Below are 14159 nucleotides of genomic sequence, written 5' to 3'. Positions count from 1 at the left end.
GTGTGGAAATATTGCTATCAGTTAAAGCATAAAATTTTCTTTTAGCTCTTGCTAAAGGACCGGCTCAGCATAAGGAATTTACTAAGAAGAAGAAACATGTTTCTTAAGGATTATAATTGTGCAGTTTCTAATGCAGGAGTGGAATAAACACTTGAGCACCTATTCCTGCACTGCAACTTTGCCTCTAATGTATTGTTGGGCTACACTGAACCTAAACAGTGAATTGAATTTGAATCCACTGCAAATTCTTGAGATCTTCATATCAGACCTACAAGTGCCTTTCTTCGTCGAAATTATCATATTGAAGTGCTGGAAGTTTGACCAAATTTATAAAAAAATAATATTTGAGATCTATTATGAAATATATTTTCAATAATTTACTTATTGATGTGTTAGATGTTAATATTTTTTCTATAACTTTATTCAAACGTAATCTACTTTGACTTAAGACAAATAAAATACCTTGCATTTCAGGCCGAAGGGAGTAGGAAATATCGCATAGTTAGGAGGGGCAAAAGAGCATTTTCAGCCTACCAAATTGTCTGGGTCAATCCACGGGTGAGCATATTCATGATTAGGAAGTGGTACCAGTTTGGCGGATTGGTATAGATTCGCAGTAGTACTCACCCAAGGTTATAGGAGGATACATGGATATAGGGGTGCAAATGAGTGATCTTTAGGTGCACCTCTAACTCTCTTTAATTCAAAATTTTGTACTAATTCTTTAAATTGATATCTCATTTTGAAAATCCATTAGTATAAAATTTTAAACTAAAGAGGGTTGGAGGGACACCTAAGGGTCACCAATTAATACCCCTACATGGATAGGTGAGTATGCTTTGAAGATTGAGTTCTTCGGATTGTATCAAATTTGTCCAACAATATAGATCTCAGTATAGAGTGAGGTTGCTGGCAACTAGGTTTTAGAAGCTTCTTCAGCCTTTTTGAACTAGCAGATTGGTATGAGTTACAAATAAAGTTGAGAGGGATTGCAGTGCAAAATAAAGTATTGCTGCACGCTTGTTGTAGATTAATTACTTCTGAGCATGTGGGGCAGGACATGTCAGAGTTTTCTGCTGAAATGAGACTGCCCAGACGTGGCGCAAGAAGAGTCGTGGAGTAGAAAACATAGGGCTCGTCAGGCTGCCCGCAGCGGGGCTCTGTATGCGGTACTCCACCACTGTGCAGTACCAATTTACAGAGAAATGAGCTGCAGCGGGGCGCGCTAAAGCACTCTGTGTCGTTGCGGGCGAGACTCCGCTCGCCAAATCCAGCGCAGGTAGCGCTCGTTCGCAACGCACCGACGTGGCGCGGGCCCCGGCACCTCGCGCCATTCCTTCCAACCACCCCAGCTGCTCCTCCACGGCGCCGTGCCCCTGGTCCCCGCCAGGGCCTTTCCTCGCGCGCGCCGCCGCAGCTCGAGGGCGCCGCCGCGGCCCGAGCTCAAGGCCCGCCCTGGCATCCGAGCTCGAGCAGGCCTGCCTTGCCGCGCGCGCAGCTGTCTCGCTCGGCCCGCCGGCCGCCACAGCTCATGCACGCCGCGGCCGTTCCGCCCGCCGTGGCCCCTCCACCGGCGGCGCCTGGATCTGGTCGCCAGAGTAGGAGGGGGAGGAGGAGCGCCGGCAATGGTCCCGCCTCACCGCGGCCGCTCGGCGAGGGAGGCCGGGCCGCTCGCCGGGGGTAGGGCCCTGCGCCTCTGCGGTGCTCGCGGCCACGGCCTCCGCCGCCGCCGCTGGGATCTGGGAGGAGGGGGAATGAGGAGGTCGGGGAGGAGTGGCCGAGAGGAGGTGCCGGCGTGAGCGGAGGGAGCCGGGGCGGCGGCCGCCGCGCGCACCCGCCCCTGCTCGCCAGCGGGCCGGAGCATGAGGCCGCCCCGCCGCCGTGCGCGCCCCGCCCCGACGCCGGGAGCCCGCCTCGACGCCGCAGCGCGCGCCCCGCCTCGACGCCGGGGGCCCGGCCGTGCGTGCTCCCCCACCGCCGGGGGCGGAGCTCGAGCAGGGGCCACCCCACCGTGGCCGTGGCCGAGCAGGGGCAAGGACGGGGGAGCCCGCCGTCGGGGCCCGGGCCCACGCTCCGCCGGGAGGCCCTCCGCCAAGAGCCGCGAGGCGAGGGGGTGATGCGGCGCTCGCCCATGGCCGCCACCGCGCTCGCCCATGGCCGGCCGCCAACCCTCGCCCATGGCCACCGCCGCTCGAGCAGGGGTCAGGGGACCCGCGCGCGGAGAGGGAGGAGGGAAGTGCGACCGGTGGGGAGGAAGGTGCGCCCGCTGCTGCCTCGCCGCGTTTCGGGGTCCGGCCGCCCTGCCATGGCTGCCGCTCCGCCCTGCTGCTCCCCCGCCGCGACGTGTCCGGGGAGCTCGAGGGCGGGCAGGGGCGAGCGGCCGTCCCACGGGCGCGCCGGGAAGGTGAGCTCCGCAGCCGCACCGGGATCCGCTCCGCCCGGAGTCGGCCCGCCGCCGCTCGAGCAGGGTCGGGGAGCGCCGCCACCATGGCCACGGGGGTAGGGGCGGAGCGCGGGCCCGCTCGGGCACCGGCCGCGCGGGCCTCGGCCTCCGCGCCCGGATCTCGTCGCCGCGTCGCGAGGCCTGCCGCCGGAGGAGGAGGTGGACAGCGGCGGAGGCCGGAGGAGGTGGCCGGTGGTGGTGGTCGGGGGAGGAGGTGCGCGGTGGCGGAGGGAGAGAGAGGGGCCGCGGTGGGAGAGAGAGAGTGGGGAGGGGGGTAAAAAAGGAAAAATAATTATGACACGTGGGCCCCACTCGTGGTAGTTGGTATAGAGTAGAAATTTAGAGAGTGAATGAATGCGGAGAAACTGAATATAGAGAGGATAATCTTAATGACCAGGCAGAAATATTCTTTTTAGAAAGTGAATTTAGAGAGTGACGAGAGCGGAGAGCCTCACACACCCAAGCTATTTGTCAAACTTTTCCACGTCTAACTAACAAACAAGGAGATAGGAAGCCGCGGCCGGGCGCCATGCGGTTTCGGAAATCCGCAGCGCCTGCGTGCGTCGTGGCGTCCAGGGCGTCGGTAGGAAGGAGACCTGGCCCCGCAAAACCAGAGGCGGCCGCGGGCGGCGCCGCGGACAGAGGCCGCCGTCCCGCCGCCGGCACGCTGGCAGTCTCTCAGCTCAGCAGCCGCTTCCGTTCTTCTCTTCCCCCCTTGCCCCCTCCTGCTTATCCTCCGTCGAATCGCCGCCGACACGCGGGGCCCCGCCGTAGCCCCCCCTGTCGCTGTTCTGCGGGCCCGGCCGTCCGCTCGCGCGCTTTAATAAGGAGGCAGCTGGGCGGACCCGGCGGCCGCGGCCGGCGCTAGCCAAAGCTCTTTTCTTTCTTCCGTGTCTGCTGCTTCCTCCCCCCACCCCGTCCGTCTCCGATTGCGAGAGCGAGTTGTTGCGGCGCACTGAACCCCTGCAGCCTGCAGCAGGAGGAGGAGGAGCTCCTTCGCCGCCCCGCTGGGCTTCCCTGTCCCGAGGTGAGTGGATGGCTGTTCGGTCCTGCTGCTCTCATGTGGGGAATTATTCAATTTCGCTTGGTAGAACGGGGAGAAATCCCAGTGTTATTATGTATGGGTTCTGAGGTCTAGTCATCGATGATGGTGGCGGCGGCTTGGGCTGGCACGCTGCTACAAACCTGCGCTGCTACAGACCTGCACTGCTACAGGTCTAAGAATCACGCGACGAGAACAGAAATTAGCTTGCGTTATTTCTCTGTGTTTCCATGCTTAGCTGTTCGGGCAATCGAACTCGCTGAGGGTGAGCTCCGGTTAAAGATAGAAAAAATGGGTGGCCACCCATTCAAGTCGTGGCTTTTATCATTATAAGTTTCAGACTCTGGGCGACGTCTGAGTCAGAGTCCCTTGCAGGATGGCTTTGCCGCTCCGTGGCGTCCTGCCCTCTCTTACGCGGATACTCCTAGTAGGTGGCGTATCCGTATCCGTATCCGTATCCCAAAGCAGTAATCAGCCCACCCAAATGCTGTTTTGGTAGTAAGAGATACAAAATGATGAACTTGCTGCAATAGAACTAGATGAGCAGCAACTGAAGAACCCCTTGTGGAATCAGTTGTGCTTTTAGAGAAGGCTAGTTATAGAGGTAATGTTATATGGACATGCAAGTATTGCACATATGAGTATAGGGGAAGTAAAATCTCACTTGCTGAATATCTATGTGATATTTATATATAATTATTAATTATCCTAGCCGTATCCCCGTATCATTGTTTTTTAGGAAAGTGCGTATCCGCGTATCCGATACGTATCGTATCCAATACCCGTACCAGTATCCTTGTAACATAGGTCCTGCCTATCACACAACTAACCAAATACCTGATTATATCTTTCTTTTTTTCTGTCACTTGTTGATATAAGCTGGTGGTTAGGACCACATTTGGCAACTTTCATCCGTCCCATAATTAAATTCCTTCTGGGCAACGGCATTGCTGAATGACATGTATTATTAGCTTGCTTAGCACAGCCCACATGTTGGATGTGTGAGTGTGAATGCATTCATGCTGTGCAGTTGCAGCAACTATCTGCAGTACGTACCTCAACAAACATGTTTTCCCCCTTCAGACTGCAGTACCTTGACATATATTAGCCGGGCTCTGTCCAGGTCGTCCGCCAGAGCCAGTTTTGCTGATCAACGTTGCATAACAGGATAGATGGGTTCCGAGGGGCCTTCTCCCGTCACCGTTCATGTGACCGGATTCAAGAGGTTCCATGGAGTTGCAGAAAACCCGACCGAGAAAATCGTGCGCAATCTCCGGTCCTTTGTGGAGAAGAGAGGGCTGCCCAAGGGACTTGTGCTTGGAAGCTGCACTGTCCTTGAGGCGGCCGGGCAGGGCGCACTAGGTCCACTGTATGAATTGTTGGAGTCAACTGTACAGGACCGGGAATATGGAACACTGAATCAAGAGCAAGTAATTCTGGTAAGACCTCACCTTCACCCGATCATATACCCGTATAGAAAGTTATGAAATAATCGAGCTAGTTTGGAGTAGCGATTTTATAAATTTCCTGTGATAAATTCCTAAGTTTGTAAATAAATAACTGCACTTTAGGGTGAAAACAGATTGTGAATTTGTGGTGGTGTGCGAAGTACAACACCCCGCCTAGCATCTTTCGTCATGAGCTGAACTTTTCAATTTGAAATCAATGTCATCTTTGAGTATTCTCCTGCAGTCAAAGTCGGAACTATATATATACCATCTTTCTCATGCTTTGAAAAATTGGCCATTTACATAGAAGTTGGTGTTGATTCTAATTTGGAAGAATATCATGGAACTTCTTTGTGATGATCAAACATTATGCTAATTTGGATTATGTGGTAGGCGCTTATGCTATTGTGTCCTTCAGTCTTGCTTTTGTATGGAACAGATGCCAGTGATTTTTCTAAATTCTCGTAGTAAAACCCACTTCACTTGCTCATATATAAGAACTATATTATTCACAGTTGGAGAATGATATAATATTGGTTGATTTAAATCTATACTAATGGAATCCTGGGTTTAAACATTCTTGCTCTGAATTAGAATTTATTAAGAAATAAGAATCATGGTTCAATACAATCATGTTTAAATAAAAGATATAATGCTGCAATATTTTCATATTGCTAAATATGTTTTCCTTTATTCATGAATGCGAATTGAACCAAATGATTTATGGTTATGGAACATTTTTCAGCTCCATTTTGGAGCCAACAGTGGTTCACTTAGGTTTGCTCTTGAGAATCAAGCTGTTAATGAAGCTACTTTCCGTTGCCCTGATGAGCTAGGATGGAAACCACAGGTTCCTATCCTTTTACCTTTGTTATTTTCATATACAAGCATATTCACTCGTTATTATCTTCGTGACTTCTTTACATTCAATCATTCATTTTCTTTTTACATTCCAGAGGGTTCCTATCATGTCATCTGATGGAAGCATCTTGCATGCAAGACAGGTATATTTTAACCGTTACTTTTTAAAATCAATATGGTATCTCTAGTAATCTCATTTGGAAAATTTGTGTTTTTGCATCATGTTGTTAACTTACCATCGTGCAAATCCTCTGTTTTTCTAAGTCTTCCGTCAGGCAATTACATCCTTTTTCATTTCTAAGTATTGATTTTCCTTTGTTAAACTTAGACCTATCACTTCAATCTTCAATGCACCACCCTCATGAATCACTAATTCACTATACAAGTTCCCACTAAGGAGGTTTTGCCAAGGAAAAATTCTGTGAACTATCTCAAACATTCTCCAGCTTTTACGTCAATGCTTATCTGCATCCTCTGTTCCCTGCTACCTGTTAGTTATCTTATCATGCGCATAAGCTGAACTACATTTTACTTTCGTGATCAAGCAGACTACACTGCCAGTGAAGGAAATAAGCAAATATCTCCAACAAATGGGATACGATGTGACACCTTCAGATGACGCTGGTCGATTTGTGTGCAACTATGTCTATTACCACTCTCTTAGGTTTGCAGAGAAACATGGCATCAGGTCACTCTTCGTTCATTTCCCCCTCTTCTCGGCAATTGATGAGGAAGTTCAGATGCAATTTGTTGCTTCCCTTCTTGAAGTCCTCGCTTCCTTAAAATCACAGTAATCTAATGGTATAGATCTGTCCACTTCCAATGGTGTATTGTTCCCAATTTACAAGTGGTGTGAATAAGAATGAGTAATCATTCATTGCATTATGTGTGCTCCAAAATGTGTATAAAAAACTATCTTAGAAAGCATGTCCATGTGGTCCTGATGTCCAAATATCCAAATGGATCATGTGTGCATGTTCTCAGAGCTAATGTTTCACTGCCTGATGCTATTCAGCACTTGTGTATTTCCTCATTATGAACAACATTTTTTTTTCTGACTAGGAGTCCTTTGTTTTGCGATCAGCTTAGGAGTGAGTTCCTTTGTTGATCTGTTCCTATCAGAAGCCATCAACGGATAACCATTTTATCAGCGAATAAAAGATTTTTTTTTAAAAAGTCATTGGTCTTTGAAGAAGAAAAAAGATCAATTTCAGGAAACCTTTAGCATGCTTAAATACAAGCAGCGTAACTCCTAAAAGTTCAACAATGTTTCAATCAAGGCGTTAGTGACAATCAAGTCTAATTATTGAAAGGATGCTATAGATACGGTTGTCTTGTCATTGCTATTTAGCCTGATCAACAAGATCATCTATCAACGTTCTGTGTGGAGCCCATGTGCATTATTTCTCACAATCTTTGCTCCGATTTCAGGTTCTGCTGTGCAGAATAAAGGGCAACCAAACCTAACAATATGAATCCCTAAATCACCCGATCGATAGCTTTATTACACCTACTCCATTGACATCAACAGATTACCACCATAAATTCTTGAGACTAATGGACAATAATATATTCAAGCCATACAAGAACAGCCAGATAACGAATTATGAAACCAAAACAATAATGCAAAGCTGAGGAAAATTTGAAGGATGTGGGCATGCAGTTGGAGATGTTTCCTCTCAATTTTATTTGTCTATGTTTGCTTTGGCACTGGCCATGCAGAATGTGTTCATCAAAAGCTGAGGGAACTAAATGTTCTAGAAATGGCCCAACTGCTTGCATGTTTTAATTGCATGGGTCACGCAAGTGCGGGTGCTAAACATGGAAAATGTAGTTGCAACGTTTGTCATCTATAATAAAAACACATCGTACTCTTCTTTTGTCATGGTTGTTTTGTCGTCGCAATTTTGCGTTTGTACAAGATCGTCATCTACGCTGTCTCCAGCACAGGCCTTGTGTAACTATTCGTCACACTGTTAGATATTCAGAGTCTAGGTGCTGGTGGGCAGGATAAAGAAAGCGTAGCATAAGCGAAGAACAAAATGAATCACTAGAACACCGGATTCGTTAACATTAACAATCGAGACAGAAGGACGACATTACATTATTCAAGCCATACAATGACATGACAATAACGCATAAATAAAGAAATTAAAACAATGGAAGCCAAATTAAGAAAACTCGAAGGACGTGGGCAGTTAATCATCATCAAGTAACCCCACGATATGGAAATCGCAAGAAGGAAGCCTGCTGATCGACAAAGGAACGAATGCAATGTGGACGCAGATGCAGCTTGGGTAGTCGATCATGTTTGTTTTAAAAACAACACAGTGCACGATCAAGATGGATCTCTTTCTCTTTTCTTTGTTCAAGCACAAGATGTTCCTAGATCTAGAACGTAAAGAACACAAAAGTACACTGAGAGGGAGGGAGACCTTCTGTACCGCCATTGGAGCTCGAGCCGGCGGCCATCTCGGGTTGTTGATGGAGATCCGCTCAAAGGCGGCGACGAGCAGTGCAGAGAGGTCGACGCCGGCCGACGGTGTCGAGGACGGTGGCAGCGACGGCGGGAGGGAGTCGGCTGAAGTACGGTGGCGGTTTTCCCACTGCTCCAGCGCCCCCTAGTAGATCGGCTTAGGGTTTCTGTGGGTGAGGGTGTAGGCGGCGCGGCGAACCTCGTACCGTGTGCCGCCGGCCCCTCACCCCTTTTATTTTGGCGCTGTGCAGCGGGGGCCCACCAACCATTAAGGGTTGGACGCCCCCGATCAGGGCGCGGTTTAAGGGCCTAATAGGCCGTTGGGCCTATTAGGAAGGAGATCAACCTAACATTCTCCCCCTTGATCTCACTTTGTACTTTAACCTTATACTTTAACCTGAAACTTTTCCTTTAGTTGTTCCATCACAGATTAATGAATAGAGCATGCCTTATCATCACAGTCCTAGACCGATAGACTCGACAGCTACCACACACATCACTGTTTTGAAACAAATTCTTTATCTTTTGGGCCCTTTTGTTTTTCCAGAAATCACAGGCTTTCCCTCAAACCCATGCCGGCTATGTGTTCCATGAACACATTAGGTGGTAAGCCTTTAGTTAGCGGATCCGCAAGCATTTTCTTTGTACTTATATGCTCGAGTGTAATAGAGTGATTCTGGATTTTCTCCTTCACAACATAAAACTTTATGTCAATGTGTTTGGCAGCACCACTTGACTTATTGTTGTGAGCATAAAACACTGCTGGTTCATTGTCGCAGTACATTCTGAGTGGTCTTTGAATGCTGTCTACCACTCTTAAACCGGGTATAAATTTCTTTAACCATTCAACCTGCCCCGAAGCCTCATAACATGCTACAAATTCAGCGTACATCGTCGATGATGCAGTGACGCTTTGTTTGGAGCTTTTCCACGATATAGCTCCCCCTGCGAGTGTGAACACATAACCGGATGTGGACTTTCGGTCATCGATGTCCCCCGCAAAATCCGCATCTGAGTACCCTTCCATCTCTAGGGAGTCGGATTTTCTGTATGTTAGCATGAGGCCTTTTGTGCCTTGCACATAACGTAATGCTTTCTTTACCATAATCCAGTGTGCCTGTCCTGGATTACTTTGATATCTGCCAAGTATCCCGGTAACAAAAGCTAAGTCAGGGCGTGTACAAACTTGAGCATACTGTAGGCTTCCGACAGCTGAAGCATATGGAACCGCTTTCATTTGATCGATCTCATACTGGTTCCTGGGACATTGAAATTTCCCAAATCTATCGCCCTTGACTATTGGAGCAGGTGAAGGCTTGCACATATGCATACTGTATTTCTTTAGAACTTTTTCTAAGTATGCTTTTTGTGACAATCCTAATACCCCCTTTGTTCTATCTCGGTGAATTTCAATTCCCAAAACAAATGAAGCTTCACCGAGATCTTTCATATCAAAGTTTGAGGACAAGAATTTCTTTGTCTCCAGTAGCAGACCAACATCACTACTAGCAAGTAGAATGTCATCCACATATAGGATCAGGAAAATAAATTTTCCACTTCTGAACTTTGCATAAATGCAATTGTCCTCCTCATTTTCTTTAAACCCAAATTTCCTTATGGTTTCATCAAACTTTAAATACCACTGCCTAGAGGCTTGCTTTAATCCATAAATGGATTTCTTTAAGCGACACCCCATATGTTCTTTTCCTTTCATGACAAAACCTTTTGGTTGTGCCATATAAACATTTTCATACAAATCCCCGTTAAGAAATGCCGTCTTTACATCCATCTGATGTAACTCTAAATCATAATGTGCCACCAATGCCATTATAATTCTGAAGGAATCTTTACACGAAACCGGAGAAAATGGTTTCGTTATAATCTATCCCTTCTCTTTGCGTGAAGCCTTTTGCCACGAGTCGTGCTTTGAACCTTTCTACATTCCCTTTGGAGTCATGTTTTATCTTGTAAACCCATTTACAGCCTACTGTTTTGGCTCCTTTAGGAATTTCCTCTAAGTCCCAAACACCATTGGAACTCATTGATTTCATCTCATCCTTCATAGCTTCCAGCCATTTAGATGAGTGAATACTTCTCATGGCTTCTTCATATGAAGTGGGATCACCCTCCATATGAACCTCTTCTGTATTATAAACTTCATAGTCGCTAGAAATAGCCGACCTTCTTTCTCTTTGTGACCTTCTAAGGGCCACTGCTTGTGGCACATTTTGTGCCTCAACTTCTGGCATATTTTCCATAGGGGGCTGTAGCACCTCCTCCTCATGTCCAACCACGGGTTCAGGCGGTTCCTGGATGACAGGTTCCAAACCTTCGCTCACTGTTGGTATGGGTGGAGTTGCGACAGGTGTTGACACCGTAATAACTGGAATAGTTGGCGCAGCAACAACCGAAGAAGGTACTGACGTTACTATTTCAGGAACTTTTGGTGCAGCATCAACAGGTAGTGAGAAAAATGGCTCTTGAATCATAGGAGTAGGCACATACACCCGCTTCTCCTCAAGATCAATTTCTCTAGGTACCATGCTCCCCCTGATCATTTCACTTTCTAGAAAGACAGCATGTCTCGTTTCTACAAACTTTGTATGTCTGTTTGGGCAGTAGAAACGAAAACCTTTCGACTTTTCAGGATAGCCTATAAAATGGCAGCTTACAGTTTTGGGATCCAGTTTTCCAATATTTGGATTAAACACTTTAGCCTCAGCTGGGCTCCCCCAGACCCGTAGGTGAGTCAGTGAGGGTTCTCTTCCTGTCCATAGCTCATACGGTGTTTTGGACACCGATTTGCTTGGCACTCTGTTGAGAATATGGATGGCGGTTTTTAACGCCTCCATCCACAGACTCAATGGCAATGTGGAATAACTCATCATACTGCGCACCATATCCATTAGTGTACGGTTGCGCCTTTCAGCTACTCCATTTTGCTGAGGCTCCCCCGGCGTAGAGTATTGGGCAACTATACCATTTTCCTGTAAAAACCTCGCAAAAGGTCCAGGAACTTGTCCATAAGGGGTATGTCGACCGTAGTACTCCCCTCCACGGTCTGATCTTACTATTTTAATTCTTTTGTCAAGCTGATTTTCAACCTCAGCTTTGAATATTTTAAATTTATCCAATGCTTCAGATCTTTCTTTGATTGGATAAATGTAGCCATAGCGGGAGTAATCGTCTGTGAATGTTATGAACGAATCATAGCCATCCACACTTTTCACAGGAAACGGTCCACATATATCAGTGTGAATTATTTCTAACGTTCCTGCACTTCGTTTGGCACCCTTTTTAATTTGCTTTATGAATTTTCCTTTAATGCATTCGACGCATTGATCAAAATCAGAGAACTCTAGCTGTGGAAGAATTTCATTTTTCACTAATCTTTCAATTCTCCCCCTCGAAATATGGCCTAAACGACAGTGCCATAATTTCGATGAAGTATCTTGAGTTCTCTTTCTTTTCTTTGTTTCTTTCTCTGACAAGGATTCATTCACATTCACATTACATACAGAATGCACTTTATCACGCATAGATAATAAATAAAGATCATTGTAAAGGATAGCATCACCAATACAATTATTATCAAACCATAGTTCACATTTGCCATTCGCAAAATGACAACCAAAACCATCTGTGTCTAAGCGTGATACACTGATCAAGTTTCTTTGAAGCGAAGAAACAAATAAAACATCTTTTAATACAAGCATGAAACCATTAACTAGCTCGATGGAGACATCGCCAACAGCTTCAACATCTGCTTGTACTCCGTTCGCGACTTTAATTTGTCTTTCGCTTCTTAGCGTAGTCCTTGTCGAACGGAATCCCTGTAAAGAATTTGCAACATGCACAGTTGCACCAGAATCAATCCACCAAGTAGATTTAGAAAACTTTAAATACAGGGATTCATTAACAAATGAAATTATATTCTCACCATTCTTTGCCATTATCATCTTTAAATAAGCGGGACAATCTGCTTTGCGATGCCCCTTGTCAAAACAGTGGAAGCACTCATCTGGAGCTGGAGTGCGCTGTTGCTGACGCTGTTGCTGATACTTCTGGAGCTGAAGCAGCTTGGAAAGGCCTTTTCTTGTTATTATGCACAAAATTGACAGACCCACCATTCTGTTTCTTGAGTCTATCTTCCTCTTGTGCACACATTGCAATTGCCTTTTCCATGTTCCACTTCTCTGGCTGTGAGTTATAGTTTACAACGAACGTTGCAAACTCTTTTGGCAGAGAGGCGAACACCAGGTGCACCATAAACTCTTCTTTGAGATCCAAGTCCATTGGTTTGAGCTTGGAGTTCAAAGCACACATCCCCATGATATGATCTCTTATCGTACCGGCATTGCCATAGTACCTTTTTGTGATCAACTGCTCTATGATCTGTGTAGCATAAGTCTTTGAAGAACCAGTAAACTGATTCTTTATCTTTGCAAGGTACTCAGCAGCTGAATCACATTCTCCAATTGAACCCAAAATGTTAGGATCAATTGTGTTCTTTATAACTGCCACACATTTCTTGTTGGCGTTATTCCACTTTGTCTTTTCGAGATCATAAGCCATCTTTAAGGGAGCATAGTCCCTTTGCTTTTTCTGCCACTCAGCATCAGTGTCAGATTCCCCTCTCACTGGAGCCGGTGGCTCAGTGGGCTTTGGAGTGGTGATGATCTCATCCACCTCTCCACAGACGAAAGCAAGATCAACCTTCTTGATCCATTCGCTATAGTTGTCTCCTTTTAAAGTCGGAATGTGACTGATGAATCCCATCAAGTTCATCCCCGCTGAAAATTTCAAAAAATAGTGAGAACATCATAACAATAATTGCATGTAAAATTCCAACGTTGGTCAAAATAGAACATACAACTATTTATGCAATTAAATCTATATCACCGTTGGGCAGAAATAGAAGTAAATGCACAAAAACTATGAAATTACAGTATTGTATTTAACAACGTTGGTCAGAAAAATAACAATACCATAATGCTCAAAAATAATCTTTTAACCATGCTCTTAAACTTTAATTGTCTCGTTGGTTCGAATTAAAGTAAAGAGCAACTGTAATGACTTTTGCAGCGGAAACAAGTAGAAAATTTCTATTTTCAGAAGCAATACTGTGAACTTTTAGCTCTAAACAATATACACGTTGGTGCAAAATTGAATAGAGATCAAACTATAATCAAAACCATTCAAGAAACTATTGAAATTGCTTCTGAAAAAATAGAAAAAAAAACAATAAAACGAGACACTGTTCATGCGGCCCAGAAGCAAAAAAAAAGCCCGCGGCCTGGTCGCAACCTTTTCTTGGGCCCGAGGCCCGACAGCCAACGGCCGGGCCGCCGAATCGGCCCGCCGCGGTGTCTCCTCCCCCCGCCCGCATGGGCCGGCTGCCGGCCCAGGAGGCGAGGCGCGATCTGGACCGTCGATCTTGATCGAACGGCCGTCCGCGCGTTTCGCCGGATCAAAACCGACGACGACTCCGCGGCGTCCGCAAACCCTAGGTCATTCGCCCCTCCCCTTTCTCTCTCCACGCGACGCAGCGGCGACCCGAGCGTCCATGGCGGCTGGGGAGAAGCGTGGCCGGCGCCGCCGTCGGCCCCCTCGCCGGCGCGCGTGCTCCGCCCGTGCGAGAGCGCGCCGCCGTCGAGCGGCCTGGCGGTGGTGCCCTAAGCCCTCGCGCGCGCGCGCTCGTGCCCCCGGCGTCCCGAACGGCGAGCGGCTGCTTGCTGTGGTGAGCCCGCTTGGCGAGGGCGGCGCTCATCCGTCCCGCACAAGTGCGGCCATGGGTGACGCATAGACCAAGTAAGTCCGGCGTCCCCTTTCCTCTAGGGTTAGGGTTAGGGTTAGGGTTTCAACTTTTCTTTTCTTTTTCGATTTGCA

The 14159-nt window shown here is 47.1% G+C and overlaps 1 protein-coding gene across 4 annotated transcripts; it reads left to right on the top strand.

Moving 5' to 3' along the window:
* The first annotated feature begins 3000 nt into the window (after positions 1–3000).
* On the top strand, positions 3001–6839 carry LOC120690706 (pyrrolidone-carboxylate peptidase-like). 4 transcript variants are annotated; one of them, XM_039973472.1, is made up of 5 exons: positions 3001–3470; positions 4653–4924; positions 5679–5783; positions 5890–5937; positions 6343–6839. In XM_039973472.1, exons 2-5 carry the CDS (start codon positions 4658–4660, stop codon positions 6586–6588), a joined length of 666 nt encoding a protein of 221 aa, XP_039829406.1. In that variant the 5' UTR covers positions 3001–3470; positions 4653–4657; the 3' UTR covers positions 6589–6839. The 4 variants fall into 4 exon arrangements, with proteins under 4 accessions (XP_039829406.1, XP_039829403.1, XP_039829404.1 ...); XM_039973469.1 differs by having other exon boundaries at positions 3006–3470; positions 4609–4924; XM_039973470.1 differs by lacking the exon at positions 3001–3470 and adding an exon at positions 3477–3882 and having other exon boundaries at positions 4293–4924.
* Positions 6840–14159: the final 7320 nt, after the last annotated feature.

The sequence above is a fragment of the Panicum virgatum genome, chromosome 9N (genome assembly GCF_016808335.1).
Source record: "Panicum virgatum strain AP13 chromosome 9N, P.virgatum_v5, whole genome shotgun sequence".
In the NCBI taxonomy this organism is placed as follows: Eukaryota; Viridiplantae; Streptophyta; class Magnoliopsida; order Poales; family Poaceae; genus Panicum; species Panicum virgatum.
Note: the sequence above shows the minus strand (reverse complement) of the source record. Positions and strands in the feature narration are given on the sequence as shown.

Coding starts and splice junctions, on each gene's coding strand:
- LOC120690706 (XM_039973472.1), top strand. CDS start 4,658: ATGGGTTCCGAGGGGCCTTCTCCCGTCACCGTTCATGTGACCGGATTC. Junction 4,925..5,678: donor ATCAAGAGCAAGTAATTCTG/GTAAGACCTCAC, acceptor AACATTTTTCAG/CTCCATTTTGGAGCCAACAG. Junction 5,784..5,889: donor AGCTAGGATGGAAACCACAG/GTTCCTATCCTT, acceptor TTTACATTCCAG/AGGGTTCCTATCATGTCATC.